General features: G+C 38.1%; 1 protein-coding gene across 1 annotated transcript in view; it reads right to left on the reverse strand.

The window, feature by feature from the left end:
• Positions 1-8,723: 8,723 nt before the first annotated feature.
• phf14 (PHD finger protein 14) overlaps positions 8,724-16,638 on the reverse strand; it is a 144,624-nt gene continuing 136,709 nt past the window's right edge. The window contains exon 19 of the mRNA XM_035952771.2: positions 8,724-10,030. Coding sequence (XP_035808664.1) covers positions 9,950-10,030 — 81 coding nt within the window. The 3' untranslated portion in view covers positions 8,724-9,949. The remainder of the gene's footprint in view (positions 10,031-16,638) is intronic.

A 16,638-nucleotide genomic window follows, 5' to 3' on the forward strand; every position in this document is an offset into this window, starting at 1 on the left:
AAAAATTCTGCAGATAGTGTTACTGCAGTTGCAAGTATCTAACCAGATAGTTACTCCGGATGGCATTACTTTGGCCTCCTGTGCTACTATGAGGAACCTTGGAGTTATTTTCGACACAGGACATGTCCTTTAACTCATAAAGTTTGTCTGTAGGATCGCCTTCTTTCATCTGTGTAATAATCTGAAAATAAGGAATGTTCTGCCTCAGAGTGATGCTGATAAAAACTAGTCCATGCATTTGTAACTTCTTGGCTGGACTATTGTAATTCCTTATTATCAGGATGTTCCAACAATTGTCTTAAAAATATTTCTATGATGAAGTTCATCCCATCCCATCAATATCTATACACCGCTTGATCCTCTGTTGGGTCGCGGCGGGGCTGGATCTATCCCAACTGACTTAGGGTGAAGGTCTAGGACACCCTGGACAGTTCACCAGTCTACCACAAGACTACAGACACACAAGCACAATGGACAATTTTGAATCCCCATTTAACCTCAGCATGTTTTTGGACTGTGGGAGGAAGCTGGAGCATCCGGGAAAAAAAACATGCATTCAAAGGGAGAACATGCAAATTCCATGCAGAAAGATCCCAGGCCTATGCCGGGATGCAAACCAAGGATCTTCTAGCTGCAAGGTGATGGTGCTAACCACCGAGCCATTGTGCAACCCTATGACGAAGTCATTGTCAGAAGAAACATATAGTATAGGTCTTCTGAAAATATGAGAAAATCTGCTTGGTCAAAATTATACATAGAAATCTTAATGATTAGTTGCGCTGATGTAAAAAGCTATGTTAATCACATTGGTGGCATGATCTCTTAACTTGATACACTCATCACATTCAGACTTTTCCACTAATGAGGAACTCAGCAAAAATCTGAAAAAGCAAATTATTGACTTGAACAAGTTAGGAAAGCCAGATAAAGATTCCAAAATTAACTGTACAAACAATTGTTAATAAGTATAAAGTTCATGGTACGCTGTGTCACTGCCACAATCAAGAAAAAACACAAGTTATCACCTGCTGCTGAGAGTCAAGTGGTCAGGAATTAATGTTGGATTTCTATAAGGGATCAGATTAGTATGGGGCACGATCCGTCGTTTGCTCAAGATTTGCTAAACAGCAATTTTAGGATTGACTGAAGTTTGCTGCTGGTCACATGGCCACAGAAAAGGTCTTCTGGAGGAAAATGCTGTGGTCATATGAAACAAAAATTCTGATATTTGGCCACAATGACCAGAAATATATTTGGAAGAGAGAAGGCGAGGCCTTTAATTCTAAGAACACCAAACCAGCTGTTGGTGTCTTAGACAAAGTAAATGGAATAATGAAAAAGGAGGATTACCTCCATATTCTTCGGGAAAATCTAGAATCATCACCCAGCAGGTTGGGTCTTGGATGCAGTTGGATGTTCAAACAAGACAATGACCCTAAACATATATCAAAAGTAGTAAAGAAATTGTTATTTCAGGCTATAATTAAGGTTTTAGACTGGTTTCCCTAAAGTCCTGACCTAAACCCCAACAAGAACCTGTGGACCGATGAAGGAAGTCAACTAATTTAGTTGAACTGTACCAACTCTATCAAGAGAAGCATTCAAAGATACAACCACAAGCTTGTCCAAAGTTTGTGGATGGATATTAAAAACCCTTAGTTGAGTTCCAGCCCTTCTGAAGTGCTTACATGAATATGGCTATGTCTCAGGATTCAAAATTAATGAGAACAAGTCTGAGGCAATGATGCTGTCTGGGACGTGGCCAACTCAACTAAACACAATAGCTTCATTTAGCCAATGCCATCATGGCTTCAGATATCTTTGGACAATCTTAACAATAAACCCAATGCAACTTTACAAATCCAATTATAATAAACTAATAACACAAATCAAAGCACCACACCACACAGTCAGAAGAGCAACCTGGTATATGCAGTTAAATGCAGCGAGGAATGCTCAGATCTCTACATAGGGGAAACCAAACAGCCACTTAACAAGTGAATGGCTCAACACAGAAGAGTCAATTCCTCAGGACAGGATTCGGCGGTCTTCCTTCACCTCAAGGAAGAGGGACACTCATTTCAGGACACCAATGTTCAGATTTTGGACAGGGAGGACAGATGGTTTGAGAGAGGTGTGAAAGAAGCCATCCATGTCAAAGTGGAGAAGCCATCTCTGAACGGGGGGGTGGTCTGCGACATCATCTTTCGCCGATTTACAATCAGGTCCTTTCAAAACTCCCCAAAAGAACTACTCAGCAGAATGACTCATGTGAAGTGGCTCATGCTAATGACCCCTATTAGCATACAAGGGCTCGGTGAAACTTGCATTTCAATGACCCCCTTTGTCACTCCCTGGCTCCCAACGACCATCGCTGAGGAGCCAGACGGGCCTTGGCAATGGTCGTCGGAATGTGAATAGCACTGACCACACCTCACAGAGGTTATAAGCTGAGGCAACATCAGCCACCACCAGAACTGAAGAAGCCTCTTGGATGAGAGTTGAAACGTCTTCTTAAAGTCCAGTTGGATTGATTTAAACCACTTTGGATAACCATGACCTCGATGAATGAGAAACTACACAGACAAAACAAATCAAGGCAGATCTTTCAAAATGGGAGGTTTTACCTCTGTCACTATTTGGTAGAACTGACAATCAAAATGAACAGTCTACCGGGGATCCTGTACTTATTTCAATCTTTACCAGTATGGGTTCCTATGTCCACATTCACCGGGCTAGACAAAATGCTCACTAAATTCATATGGCAAAATAAGAGACCAAGAGGTAGATTGAAAGTGTTATGTTCACCTAAGGACAGAGGTGGAGTCTCTCTCCCCATCATTAAATATTATTATTGTGCTGCTCAATTAGTTGCTATAACTCAGTGGATTAACAATGATCAGGAGGTAGGCTGGGTTACAATAGAACAGAATTCGGTAGAAGTTGTATGTTTATCAGCCTTACCATTTCTAAGTAAAAACCTCTGGAAGAAACTCAAATTGAAAAATGTATGGGTGAAACATACTTTGGGAATATGGGACCTAGTGAGAAAAAAAACTAGAAGGTACAAAATCTGTCAAGGGCCATGTACATTGTTGGTAATACTGAATTTCAGCCATCATTGTGGGACAGTGGATTTAAAAGATGGGAGAGCATTGGTCTATGCACAATTAATCAGCTATTTGACGGAAATAATTTAAAATCCCTTGCCCAGCTACAAAACCAGTTTCTTTTGCCTTCAAAAGACCACTATCGATATTTGCAAATAAGACATTATTTGCAAAGTCATGCTGAGTGGGACAAAGTTAAAACAAACCCCACAGGTATAGAAGAATATTTTATAACTGTAAAAGAAAAACACTTGCCCAACAAAAATCACGTGTCTTTTATATATAAAAAGTTGATGGGAAATTTAGGAGACAACACATTTGATGTTCATTATAAATGGGAGCTGGAATTGAATGTTATCATTAAAGATATGACATGGAAGAATTTGTGTGAGATCAGCCACAAAGGTATAAACAGCAATCTCTGGAAAGAATTTGATTGGAAAACTAAATTAGATGCTTCAGGACCCCTTTAGTAATTTCAATTTAAAAAAAAAAAAAAAAAAAACACTTCCCCATAATGTTGGAGAAACTGCAGTAAGGTGGCAGATCACTCACATATTTTCTGGGACTGCCCAGTACTATCTCAGTATTGGCAGGACATTAAGCTTGAGATGGAAACTATATTCAATGTTAAACTTTATATGGATCCAATGTCTTTTCTGTTTGGAATTCCTCCTGAGAATATTGATGACAAAGATCACAGATATGCATTTTGCATCCTTTTGCTGATCGCAAGAAAGATTATAACTGTCAATTGGAGAAAACCTTCTCCTCCAGCGAAGATAGAATGGAAACAGAGACTGAAACAAGTTTATATAATGGAACATCTAACTGCAAAACTTCAACTGAAAACAGACCTTTTCATACAAAGATGGACTCCAGTGACAAATTATTTGAAAATATGATGAATAACCCTCTGTCAAGTATTGTTTACAAAGTGTTGAATTCACCCTTGGTTTGAATAAATAAGTTAAAACAAACAACCCTTAGTTGAGTATTATTAGCACTGCTGTATGTATATTTTTGACCTAGAAGATTTGTAAAATTTCCAGATGACCTATAATAAATGTAAGAAAGAACCAAAATGCATGATTGTTTTTGTGACAAAGATGTATGGTTTTCAGTCACTGGATACTCAAAACTGTGGTTGAGGTTTATTTTTATCATCTTTATAAGTGTATAGAAAATTTTGTTCACAACTTTTTATCACTGTGTGTGGTGTCCTGAAATTCTCAGTCAGAATCACCCCTCATGGGTTATGTCTGGTTTCACAAGGCCAAAACGTCGACAGTCAAATTAGTAGTCCCCACACCAGTGGTTGATGTCAAAGTCACTCTTCCATCTTTTACATACAGTCTATACAACAGACATAGGAATACGTTAAGTGGCTGAAAGCATTCTATTATTATTATTATTATTATTATTATTATTATTATTATTATTATTATTATTATTATTATTATTATTATTATTATTATTATTATTATTGTATTTGGTTAAAATATATTGTTCCTCAAGTATATTGCTCTTTTCATATACAGTATTGCAGTGTATTCAGCAGATGCCAAAATATTCCTATTTGCTCGAATGTCGCAAGCCACTAATGCAATCAATATTACATTTACCACAATGCATCTCAATAGCATCATGCTTAGAGAATGCTCCACACCTTCACTTTAGTCAGCCCTGCACAGAACTAATCAGAGGCAGTCGTGACCCAGTGCATGACAGTTAGTTGCTGTATAACTTGTTCAGGATTCTGAAGATGCAATAATGTAGGCAACTGTATCATGAGACCAAAGCAACTGTTTTTGGAGCCAGACCTGGCAGTTACTCCCTGGTAGACAGCCTCAGGGCATGATGGGATATGCCTAGAATTCACCTGATCAACAGCTTAGTTTAGGTTTTGACACAAAAATATAGTAAAACATTTAATTTTTTTTAAAGTTTTTTTTTTGACCTTCGTGGCTTTAGTTGATAGGTCAGTGAAGACAGACAGGAAAGTGGGGAAAAAAATGGGGGAAGACATGCAGTAAAGGGCTGTGAGCAGGAATCGAACCCAGTCCACTGCGTGAGAAACTATAGCCCCTGTTCATGGGTCACCTGCTCAACCAGTTGAGCTATACGGGTGCCTAAAACATTTCATTTTAATTGGAATTGGAGGAATTGTGATTTTCTTTGATATATTTTCGAAGGTTTATTTTGTTGACAGAATACACACTGTGTGGTTGATATAAACATTTTTCAGTCACAGAGCCTCACTTCATTCTGATTACATATCAGGAACTGCAAACAATATATCACAGTTCTACTGTCTTATATATTAAGACAACAATTATTTAATTCTTGAAGTATTTAACAACACAGAAACTTTTGATGTGACAGGATGTGATGATTCATAAATTACATCTGTATCAATATTTCAGTCCTGACAGCCTGACACATCAATCAAAGAAGCTGTCTAGCATTCCTTTCCCCTGTATTTGCCTATTGATGTTTTCACTTTATTGCTGTAACTGGAGAGGGAGGGTTTCCTCGGCTGATTTATATAAAAACTGACCTAAATCAGAATTCATGTAGAATGGAAGCTTAGCCATGAAAAATGAATTTGAAATCACAGATAACCTGAACAATATGTTAATATGCTGAATTGTTATAGTTAAAACTATCAGAGACTACTGTGTACAAACTGATATATGTGTGTGTTATAACACATATATGTCAATTTGTACACTGAAGGAATTCTTCTTGGCCATTAGACAGTAGAATGAAACATTACTGTAGTAGACGCTATGAAGGTTTTACAAATATGAACCCTGAATGGAAAGAAAACTTAAATTAGAGTAAAAACCATCTTTTCCGGATTGCAAGTATTTCCTCATCTCCCCTTGTATTAACAGTGTGGTTAACTGGCAATACTTAGGAAAAGGCTGGTCTTCAAAAACAGTGGATTTAATATTTTAAATACTTACAATGATTATCTAGCTGTAAATTCATTAACACAAACTGTTAAAACAATACTGCAAAAAAAGCAGACATCTATATTAAATGCATATTTTCATGCATGTATACATCACGCATCAAATCAAGTCAGACCAGCACAGACAGAATCTAACATTCTGTCAAGATCTAGAACAGTTGCTGGACCCACTCTACTTATGTAAGCCTTACCTGTCCAATAACTTTCATTTTGATAAAATGACAAAATGCTCACACAATGCCACTATCAATTAAACAATTTTCTGTCTGTTTTATCATTAAGGGTCATTGCACTGGCTATGCACAGGAAAGCATGTGCTATATACATACATACATATATATATATATATATATATATATATATATATATATATATATATATATATATATATATATATATATATATATATATATATATATATATATATATATATATATATATATATATATATATATATATATATATAAAGACCACCCTTGTTTCCTTGTTTTCTTCAATTTGTTGTTCATTTTAATGCCTGGTACCACTAAAGGCATATTACCTGACTTGTTCGGCAAGGACAGTTCAAAACTGACTTCTTGAAGCTGATCTGAAGTCACACAGGGCACAGAAGAAGCCCTTCATCAATGAAAGGCAGAGGAAATCCCAGTCACTCTTTGCTGGGGATCGCAAGGATTGGACTGTTGATGATTGGGCTAAAGTTCTCTTCAGTGATGAATCCAATTTTCAGTTGATGCCCACTCCAGTCAACTTACTGGTTAGAAGGACGCCTGCAGAAGCCTACAAACCAGGCTGTCATGCCCCTACAGTAAAATATGGGGATGGATCAGTGATGATCTGGGGTTGTTTCAGTATGATTGGAACAGGGCAAAAGCAATTGTGTGAAGGATATACATACACACACACAAACACACACGCACACACACACACACACACACACACACACACACACACACACACACACACACACACACACACACACACACACACACACATATATATTTCTACATATTAAGTGTGGTTTTATTTGCATGCTGAAATACATGAAAATAAAGGACGGGTGTGAACATTTTGCAGTTTACAACATAGAGAGAAACTGTCAGGGAAAGGGTGGGTAATTTGATGAGTACCTTGTAAAAAGATAAAGTCAAGTAAGTAGCTGCATTAAGAACCAACAGCTATGTCATGATGTATCATACGAACCAAATATGTAGGATATTACCCTCAGCTATTTTTTGTTTGTTTTTATTTCTAACTTTGTAAGGTGTACTGGTGATGCAGTAGTAAGCATATTTGCTTTAAGTAGAAGGATTCTCAAACTTGCTGGTCTTGCTGAAGGCTTTCTGTATGAAGGTGGCATTGTTCCTTGGCGATTATAAAAAATCTGGGCATGTGCCTGGTGACCTGTCTTTTTGTATTAGCCACTGGTGACCAGTCCAGTGTGAACATTGCCTCTTGCTCCATGCTAGCGGAGAGAGGCTCTCACCCCGTGTGACATTACACAGGATGAAGTGAGTTTAGCTTATTGTTACTGTATTGATGTATAAATTTAATTCATTTTCTTAAGATCTGGTCATGTGATTATTCAGGATGGCAAAATACAATATATACCTGCACATGAAAGTATCTCTAAGTGACTCTGTCTGCACTACCGAAAGAAAACATAAAACTCAGCATCAAAATTGACATCATGGGTGCAGCTCGTTCATGGGTTTAGTACTGTTTGGTAACAGCACAACTGACTTCTTTGGCATCCCTTATTTATGCTCCTAGTTATGCTGCTATAGGCCTACGCTGCTGGGGGACCTCTTTTGATGCACCGTGTCCTTACCTGTGTAGTGAATACTATATATACCATTATTGCATTGCATTCACTCCACTGATCTCTGGTTGCTGTTCCATCAACTGACTTAGTCTCCATCATGTCCACGGTGGGATGCTGCTGCTGTATTTCCTCCAGTCCACTGCTTCCAGCTGCCTACTCTGTAATGCCCTTACTATACCTGATATGCTCATATACACACTGTTTGCACCTGGCATTAAATATCAGCTGGTGATATTTAATGCCAGAGCCTTACACCATAACAGTATATGGTTACATATGTTTCCTTGTCCCCTACCCCCCTCTTCTCCCATCCGTCCCCCTCTACCTCTTCTGTCCCCTTTCAACCCAGCTGGCCAGTGGCAGATGGGTCCCTCCATATGAGCCGGGTTCTGCTCAAGGTTTCTTCTCGTTAAAAGGGAGTTTTTTCTTGCCACTGTTGCCTGAGGGCTTGCCCTGGTGGTTCAGGCATATGGGTTCTGTAAAGTGTCTTGAGACAATCTGAATTGTAATTGCCGCTATATCAATAAAATTGAAGTCATAAAGTTAGACACTGTATTCATGGAATGCTTGTGTTGAACTCTATGAACAGGGAGTCTGCTGTAATACCATGAAAAATCAATCATATATGGCCGGGACACCATTAAAATCACTGACATGCAGGGAGATAATCTATGTCTTGTCTTGAAGTCTATGGTGTTATTCTGACTTTATACAAAAGCAAAATTCCCACTTCTAGAGTCATAGATCTATTAACTTCTGCTGTTGTGTTGCCAAGTCAGGCAGACACCAAAAAAGCCCAGAACCACAGTGACTGAGACATTCTGATCTTTAATGTGCATTGAGTATCAATCACAAAGAAGCAACACTTTTTTGCAATTCAGATTTATTGGCACTTTAAGGGATAACTAAATTAACTGTGAAAGTTTGACAGTTATTTAACCTGACAGTAGTCTCTGGTCAGATCTAACAATTCGTTAGCTCTCTGTTGACAGTCATCACTTGGCGTTACTTCTAATGTTGGGTACATATAGCAGTAGATATGAGATAAGTAGACTATGAACATTTTTGCTGCCTCTTTGGATTTAATTAATGTAAAAATTTTAGTTGTGAAACTTTGTTGACAATTGAGTGATGATTCATAGGCTGCTCAGTGACTTAGTCTGAACCTCATATTACAAGCAGGTCAAACAACCATCTGGCTAGGAAAGAGGAGTAAAAGTATGTAAATACAATCTCTGAATAGACACATTCCTAAACGTGGATGATTTTAATACAAATCCAATGACAAAATAGTATGTGCTACTTAAAGATACTGTAAGGTTTTTTTTCCAACACAAAAAACAAAACTCAGTACTTCACAGAACTTTAACTAAAAGATAAGCAGATATTTCAGATGGGGGATGGAGACAGATATGCAAAAAAAAAAAAAAAAAAAAATAATAATAAAATAAAATCATCCAGTCAAATATCATTTGAAGACAGTGGAAAGGACTTCCAAGCTGATGTCTGACAGGTGTGGGCATGCTTAGCAGGGAAGAAGATATGTTCTGTGGGCTCAGAGAAGAAAGCTTGGTTGCACACTGCTAGCTTCATCTTGTAAACAGGACACTGTGAACACACTGTCTGATGATCATTACTGTATGAAAATAGATTGCATGGAAAGTGTCATAAATACATCAGGTGGCTGGGTATTAACAGTCAGACATACAGTATCTTGGCTGTACAAGGAGCATAGGGGAGTGTGTGCTCCTGTGGTCAGCTGTTTTCATGCGCTGCTTCATGAAAATGTCTGAAATCTGTCCATGTGTCCAGCACCATCCATGAAAAGTACAAACTCTACCATAAAACTAAAGATATTACCATTTGATTAGTGTTTTCTAAAATACACCTCTGGCTACTAGACCATCTGAGTGGAACAGCTGGCTGCCTACAAACTTTGGGAGGCTAGTAGAAAGTTATGGGCACTATAGTCTGAACAGAAAAAGCTAGGACTGGAGGAGAAGCCACACAGCAGGTGTGTTTATGTCATGCCACTCAGGTTCTGTTTGAAATCTCCTGCTCTGGTCTTTCCTCTTTAACAGAGTTATCTTCCTCCAACTGCTGTTCCTCTTCCTCCTGCAAAGACATGACACATCATTCAGTCAAATATCATACAAAGTAGTCTGAAACACACCAGGTTCTGCAAAGAAGAGGAAAACTGAACCAACCAGCTCTTAGATACTGTAAAACCAAGGAGTGGTACAAAGTAATGGAAGTTATGACCTCTGTCTGCCACGACCAACTGCAGAAATGCATGTTTAGAAATGAACTGACATTCAAAGTGATTTTATGTTTATTGCTTGAGAATGGAAAACTCAAATGCATTCCATATTTAAATTTTCTTTTCTGTAGTGTTGCAGCACAGAGGTTGTCCAGTTACCTCGAAAGGAAAAAGCTAATCACCATCTTAGTGCTCAAAGCTAGACTACGACGTTGTTCTGGATACCTAGAGCACACAAAAATGATGTGGCATCAAATTCAGTCAGCCAGATGGAAAGACGTGTAGTATTCTTAGATTTAGACTATGTAGTTGACTGTTCCACAGAGTCCACCATCAGAAGCATCTGAGTAGGAGGACAAGGCTGAAGTAATCAAGACTATGAAATAATACCCACGGAATTATACACTGACTTTCCTGGTGACACTGTTGGAGATTTATTCAGACACTTAATCACTATGGCTACCACAACACCCTGCAAAAACATACCATCCCATCTAGCTTAAGCATGGTGGATCCATCAATAGTTTTACAGAAGGGCAATGAACCAAAACATGTCCAGGGTCTATAAGGACTGTATGAGAAAGAGGCACGTAAAGAAGTGCTGCATCAGATGACCCTGCCTCCACAATCACCCTCCAAAATCCAGCTCAGATGGTTTGGGATGAGTTAGAGTGCAGACTGAAGGAAATGCAGCCAAGAAGAGCTGAGCATATGAGTGAACTCCTTCAAGTCTGTCCTGGATAAAATGTGGCTACTTCAAAGAACTATATTTTTAAAACATTTTTGCTCTGTTTCCCCCTATTTAGTGTACATACATTGATATTACAATAGATATACTACTACTACCACTACTACTAATAATAACAATAATAGTAATAACAAGAGGAGGAATTTACTATTGTGTGGCAGCAGTTGTTCAACAGTTGTTGGTCACAGGCATTTGGGTGCACAATTTTACCATTAGCCTTTACCTGCATTTCAGTGAGTTCAGAGCTCAAAAATTCAAACCCACATTTGATTGTTACTGCCACCTGTGCTCTGTCAACAAATCCATTGTCTTGGAGCAAGAGCACACCAGCTCTAACCTTTTTTCTACTTTTCGCCTTTTTTCTTTGAGCTCCGCAAAAGTTTTTGTGGACAGTGATAGAAGGAATTACAGTATACAATTATACCCAAAAATGAGAGTTAGGCCCATTTTTCCCGGTGAGGCCAAGAACTTTTTGAAGTACCCCCATAAATATTTGTGTGAGTTTTACAAGTAACAAGAAAGTGCCACACAGAGAGCAGGAGCCACCTGATTTAGTAAAGCAGACAAGGGGAAAGTGACAGTGGAGAGAGCTGCAGCGGTGATTAAACAACTCTGACAGATACAATTATCCCCCCTCCAGAGGTTAATAAACACATCTACACACTAGAATGTGTGATCACCAGTTTGGGATCCACAGCCCACAACACCCCATGAATCTACATGCCTCCAGCTAGCTGAGTGTGGTAATAGTGAGGTGCTAATTCTTTCAATCCAGGATGGTTTGAGTCCTATGTGCGTGTTTTTGTGTACTCACTGACACATAGTATATACTATAAAGGGTAAACTTTCTCGAACTCATCCTCTCATGATCTGATCACTGCTTACACAGAATGTTGGTTCTTTTTCCTAAAACAAACTGTACTGCATGTATCTATTGTTCCTCAAGGCCAATCTCTGGGGAAGCATGTTTTTTCTATTTATGCTGCAATGTGTTTCAACTGTGAGATCGCTAATTGAACAAGAAAAGCACTCAGAGAGCGCACTACTCCACCAAGGCTGCTCAGTCATATCATTTCTGACAGATAAGTCCCAATAAGTTCGGAGTGGTGGATTGCAGTAGGATCACAATCATGTGATCGTCAGCATGCAGCTGACGTAGCGTTCACTTGTTATCATAGCTACAGTGACACCGTGATGCTATTTTGTAATGATACATAAATCTTTAGCAAATTTGTGGATCCAGACTATAAGCTGCATCACTGTCAAAATCTAATCAGGTGGTGATTGTGTAATTTCTGGCCTTCCCTGAAAATTTCATCCAAATCCATTTGTCCATTTTTGAGTAATGTAGCTAACAAACAGACAAATGTACGCCGATCGTCACATAACTTTGCCAGGTTCCTTGGCAGAGTAAAAATGAGTCTTTGAAAATTCAAGTTTCAGAGAAATCTTTTAACAATAGATTGTGATGGGGAATTTCATCAGTGTACTAATTAAAAAATTGACTTTTGGGTACAGTCCTGTTCATAATTGTAATTCTTGAAAATGATCATCTTTGTAACTTCATCATAGCATATCTGTGTTATTTCAAGCATTTCAATAATATTACCAAGCTTACTGGTCTGCTTGCTCTTGGTCTAAAATAAATTGCAGAGGTTTTTCTTTTCTCCTCTGTCCTCCAATTACATATTTTTCCTTTCAAGAATTAAAAATTAAACACAGAAACAGAGAAAGTGAGTGCATGCTAAATTGAAAACAAAAAACAAATATATAAATGTTTTAAATAATACTCATAAGCTCAGCTGACACTGAATGGAAAAGGATCCAGTCAGTGGTATACTATTGTATACCACTGACTGGAGTAATGAAAAGCTTTGTTACAGTGGAAACCATTGTTATTAAATTAAAAGTAAGCCAACTTGTGCTGCAGAAAAAAAATCACTTTTCTCAGCAGCATAATCTACAGTTTTCACTTGACATCAAGTATGCAGTTGAGAACATTTTAAGTTGATTAGATTTTCTATGCTTAAATGCACTTTTGGAGTAACTTTTCCCCAATAATAAGCTAACACAGGCCAGCACATTTGACCTTAAATGAACGTGGCATTTTTAGTGTAGCTATAAATATTTTGGGCTCATGATTTAGGCAGTAGAGTTTCCTACTGAGGCAAGATGTAGAGGCGTTCCAATTGTGAGTTACACAGTGCAGCTGGTGAGAATTCCATTTTTGCAGATGTTTGGTAAATCTAAATTTAGGAAAGGAATCCTCAAAGTGATTGCAACTATTGCATTGTAAAACATGAATGCCTATCGAAATCTCATTGCAATTCAGTAGGTGTTGAGACATTTTAGTCTGGACTGGTTTACAGACAAAGTTAGATTACAACACACTGAGACACATTGTAAGCTTAACTAAAGACATATGCAACCTAAACTACTACTAACCACTTCTACAACTAATACATTAATAATGTATTATACTGAAGCCATGTCCAATTGCACATTATGAATATCTATTTTTAAAGGGGCAATATTGTAATTGCTTGTCATTGCTTAGCAATGAAATCCAGTTTTTGAGGATTCTGCATGAAAGCTTAGGAATTCTTACAGTCGTTCAAGCCAATTATGTCTGTTTGCATCAACAATGAAGTCTCCAAGCTTGATACAGGCATCAAGAGGTTGGTAGTGAGTTTGACATAGCACCCTATTTATATTTGTTTACACACCCACCCAATCTCAGAAAGAAGGATTTTGCCTCTTTGTGTCATTCACTTTTGATATTTCAGATATCGATGTGGTAGACTGACGACTGTTATTGCATTGTCTTGATCTCAAAATGCTACTTAGCAGACACAAAAATTTTATTGGTCTATGTTCATTTTGGACTGAAGAATTTTAAAGACACAAAATGCCGGATGTACAGAGCTATTTAAAGCAGTTGCGGACATATGTGTAGAAACGGTAAATTAAGGTTAGGTTTAATGCATAACTGATCTCTTACTAACAGGAACCTTGTCAGTGTCTCTGGAACAGTCTTGATATACAGTCTCCCCTTGAGGAAAATGTGCTACTTTTTCCTGAACTCTGGATACTTTGTGGTGCCAGTCCATGAGGTTGATATAAATTTACCTGTGGGATGACACCTCATGAACTCCAGCATCGTATACACTTGTTCCATCCACCAAATCTCCCTGACAAGCCTGCCAATTTTCCAATTACCTGTGGTGCCATCCGTTATCGGAGGACCAGTCAGCTCTTAAATGGGAAACAAGAGGGGAGGAGGGGCCAGCACATGCTAACTATCTCATAAAGCTAGAGATGTGTCTCCCATGCCTCCTCCTGCACTGATTTAGTGTATGTCCCTGGGGAGGGAGTGACACTGGTTCCCCTGGCCTCTCAGGGCCTTCACACGATTTCTCATGTGCTCTTTATCCTCCACACTCAGCCACCTATCACTCCTGTCTCTGCCTGAGGGCAAGCAGACGGGTGCCTTCACTGTGCTGGTATTATCCTGCTGTCTGCCTACAAGCTTCCTCTTCCAGTCTGGGAAGGATGGCAGCAGCGGGGAGAAGCAGAACCTCAATCTTCATCTGCTTTCAAGTTTGTTTAAATTTCAGTAAAATGCTGTGCTGTAAGTCATACTATATCTGAAGATTGCCATCCAATAGAGCCCACTCCTCATTCGTCTGCATTTATAGTCAGGCTTATGGAGCGGGTCTACAGAAATTGCCTGTGCAGCGCGCAATTTAAAGTGTCAGGGAGATGGAGAAGATAAGCTGTTAATTATATTTGAAATACAAATATCACCTAGGGAGTATCTGACAAGTTGTTTAGGAATGGGTATAATTGCTGTTAGAGAGCACATACCAAATTATAATTCTCTAAATCAACTCCTTCATCTGTCATAGCTTTACTGAGCTGTACTGAAACAGCTACAGTTTATGAATGGAGATACGTGGAGGTACACAGCTGAAGTTTCATGCTAAAATGTATTCACCTTAGAATCTGGGTCTCTATGTATGATTATCTCTGTTTTGGTCTTCAGCAATCCCTGAGAAATAAAAAAATTGCTTCTAAGTGCTCTGTTATTTTCACATATTAGGATTTTAATTGTGTCTTTAGTGATGAGCAGGTAATGCATGGTGACTTTTCATCATTGTGTTTTCTATGACTCTTATGTCTCTATTTGTGTACTAGTTGGGCCACAAAGGCATCCACACTTTTTCATGCTCTCACAGTTTCAAATGTTTTTTCAGTCAACACAAACAAGTATTTAACGCTGTCAAGAAGTGCCTCAGGACCTGATGTGGATCTACAACACACAGCAGACCAAAGTTTGTTGTTTTCTTAATTAAAAGACTATAGGTTCCAAATATTTCTTTCAGATATTACTGAAATATAATAACCTCTCAATTGACAATCTGCCCTGTTAAGTTTTGGTGTGGCCTTTGGTATTGGAACCCTTTAGAATTTTAAGTATATATTTCTGGATAAACCTAAACCATCAATTTTTCATACAAGTCCGTAAAGTAGATACAGAGAAACCAATTAAACAAATGCCACAAAAATGCTATACTTCATCATTTACAGTATACAACAAGGTGAGGACACCCTTGTGCAATATCACATTAAAGTCAAGTGTTTCAATTTTGTATCACCTCTCAAAATTTCCATTAATTCTAAGTTACACAGTAAATTACATCATTTTATGAATCAAAACAAATACCATACTTCAGGGCTCAATGTTGAAACTCAGTGCAACAAAAGTGAATACACTTGTGATCACTGACACAAGTTAGAAAACTTGTGATCACTGGAAAAAAATTGAGTACACTTGCACTTTCAAATTAGCCTTGAACGTGGTTCTGAAATGGTCATGTATCCAGAGTTAGATAGTCAGTGTTGTGAAGACTCCAACGTTCTTAGTTTTCGGTCAGTATCTGTTATGTTATATTTGGTGTGAAACTGGATATAAATGAATAGTTCTGACAGTGAAGCAGAGAGGTGGGAATGTGAATATATGGGACTGGATTAGCTGCATGAGCTGGCCAAGTATGTTGCCTTACTTGAAACCAAAGAGTTCAATTAAATTAAATTAAATTTTATGTAAATAGCCAATCCACAACATAATCTCATTGCACTTAACATAGTAGGGTGAAGACGATACAAATTTTAAACAGAGAACCCAACAATCCAAAGTTCCCTTTGGAAACCCTTTGAACAAGCAGTCTGCAACAGTGAGAAGGAACCAAAAAAAAAAAAAAAAAAACCCCAAAACTTTAACGGGAGGAGAAAAAAAAAACCTCAGACAGAACCAGGCTCAGGGAAGGTGGCCATCTCCCTCGACCAGTTAGGGTGAGAGTGGGGATGATGGGAGTGGGGGGTAGCAGGACAGACAAACAATACATAAAAGATTAACAAAAGAAATAGCCTCTGAAGAATGAAGAACAACTTTCAAGAAATGTGTACAAAACGAGTATTCTTCATTCGCAAGAGGATTGAACATGTAATTCAAACACTGAAGGGATATATGACCTATTGAGATTTAGTTCTCATTTATGTGCTTACTGACTTTTGTTGCTTTGAGTTCCTACTGTGGAACCTGTATTTTTAATATAGTACAATAAACTGTATTTTACAGAAGAGGAAATATGTAACAAATATGCTTCTGTTAAAGTAAAAAGTAATGGTACTTTAAGGTGTTTTGCACACAGG

Source organism: Amphiprion ocellaris, chromosome 15, assembly GCF_022539595.1.
Source record: "Amphiprion ocellaris isolate individual 3 ecotype Okinawa chromosome 15, ASM2253959v1, whole genome shotgun sequence".
Classification (NCBI taxonomy): domain Eukaryota; kingdom Metazoa; phylum Chordata; class Actinopteri; family Pomacentridae; genus Amphiprion; species Amphiprion ocellaris.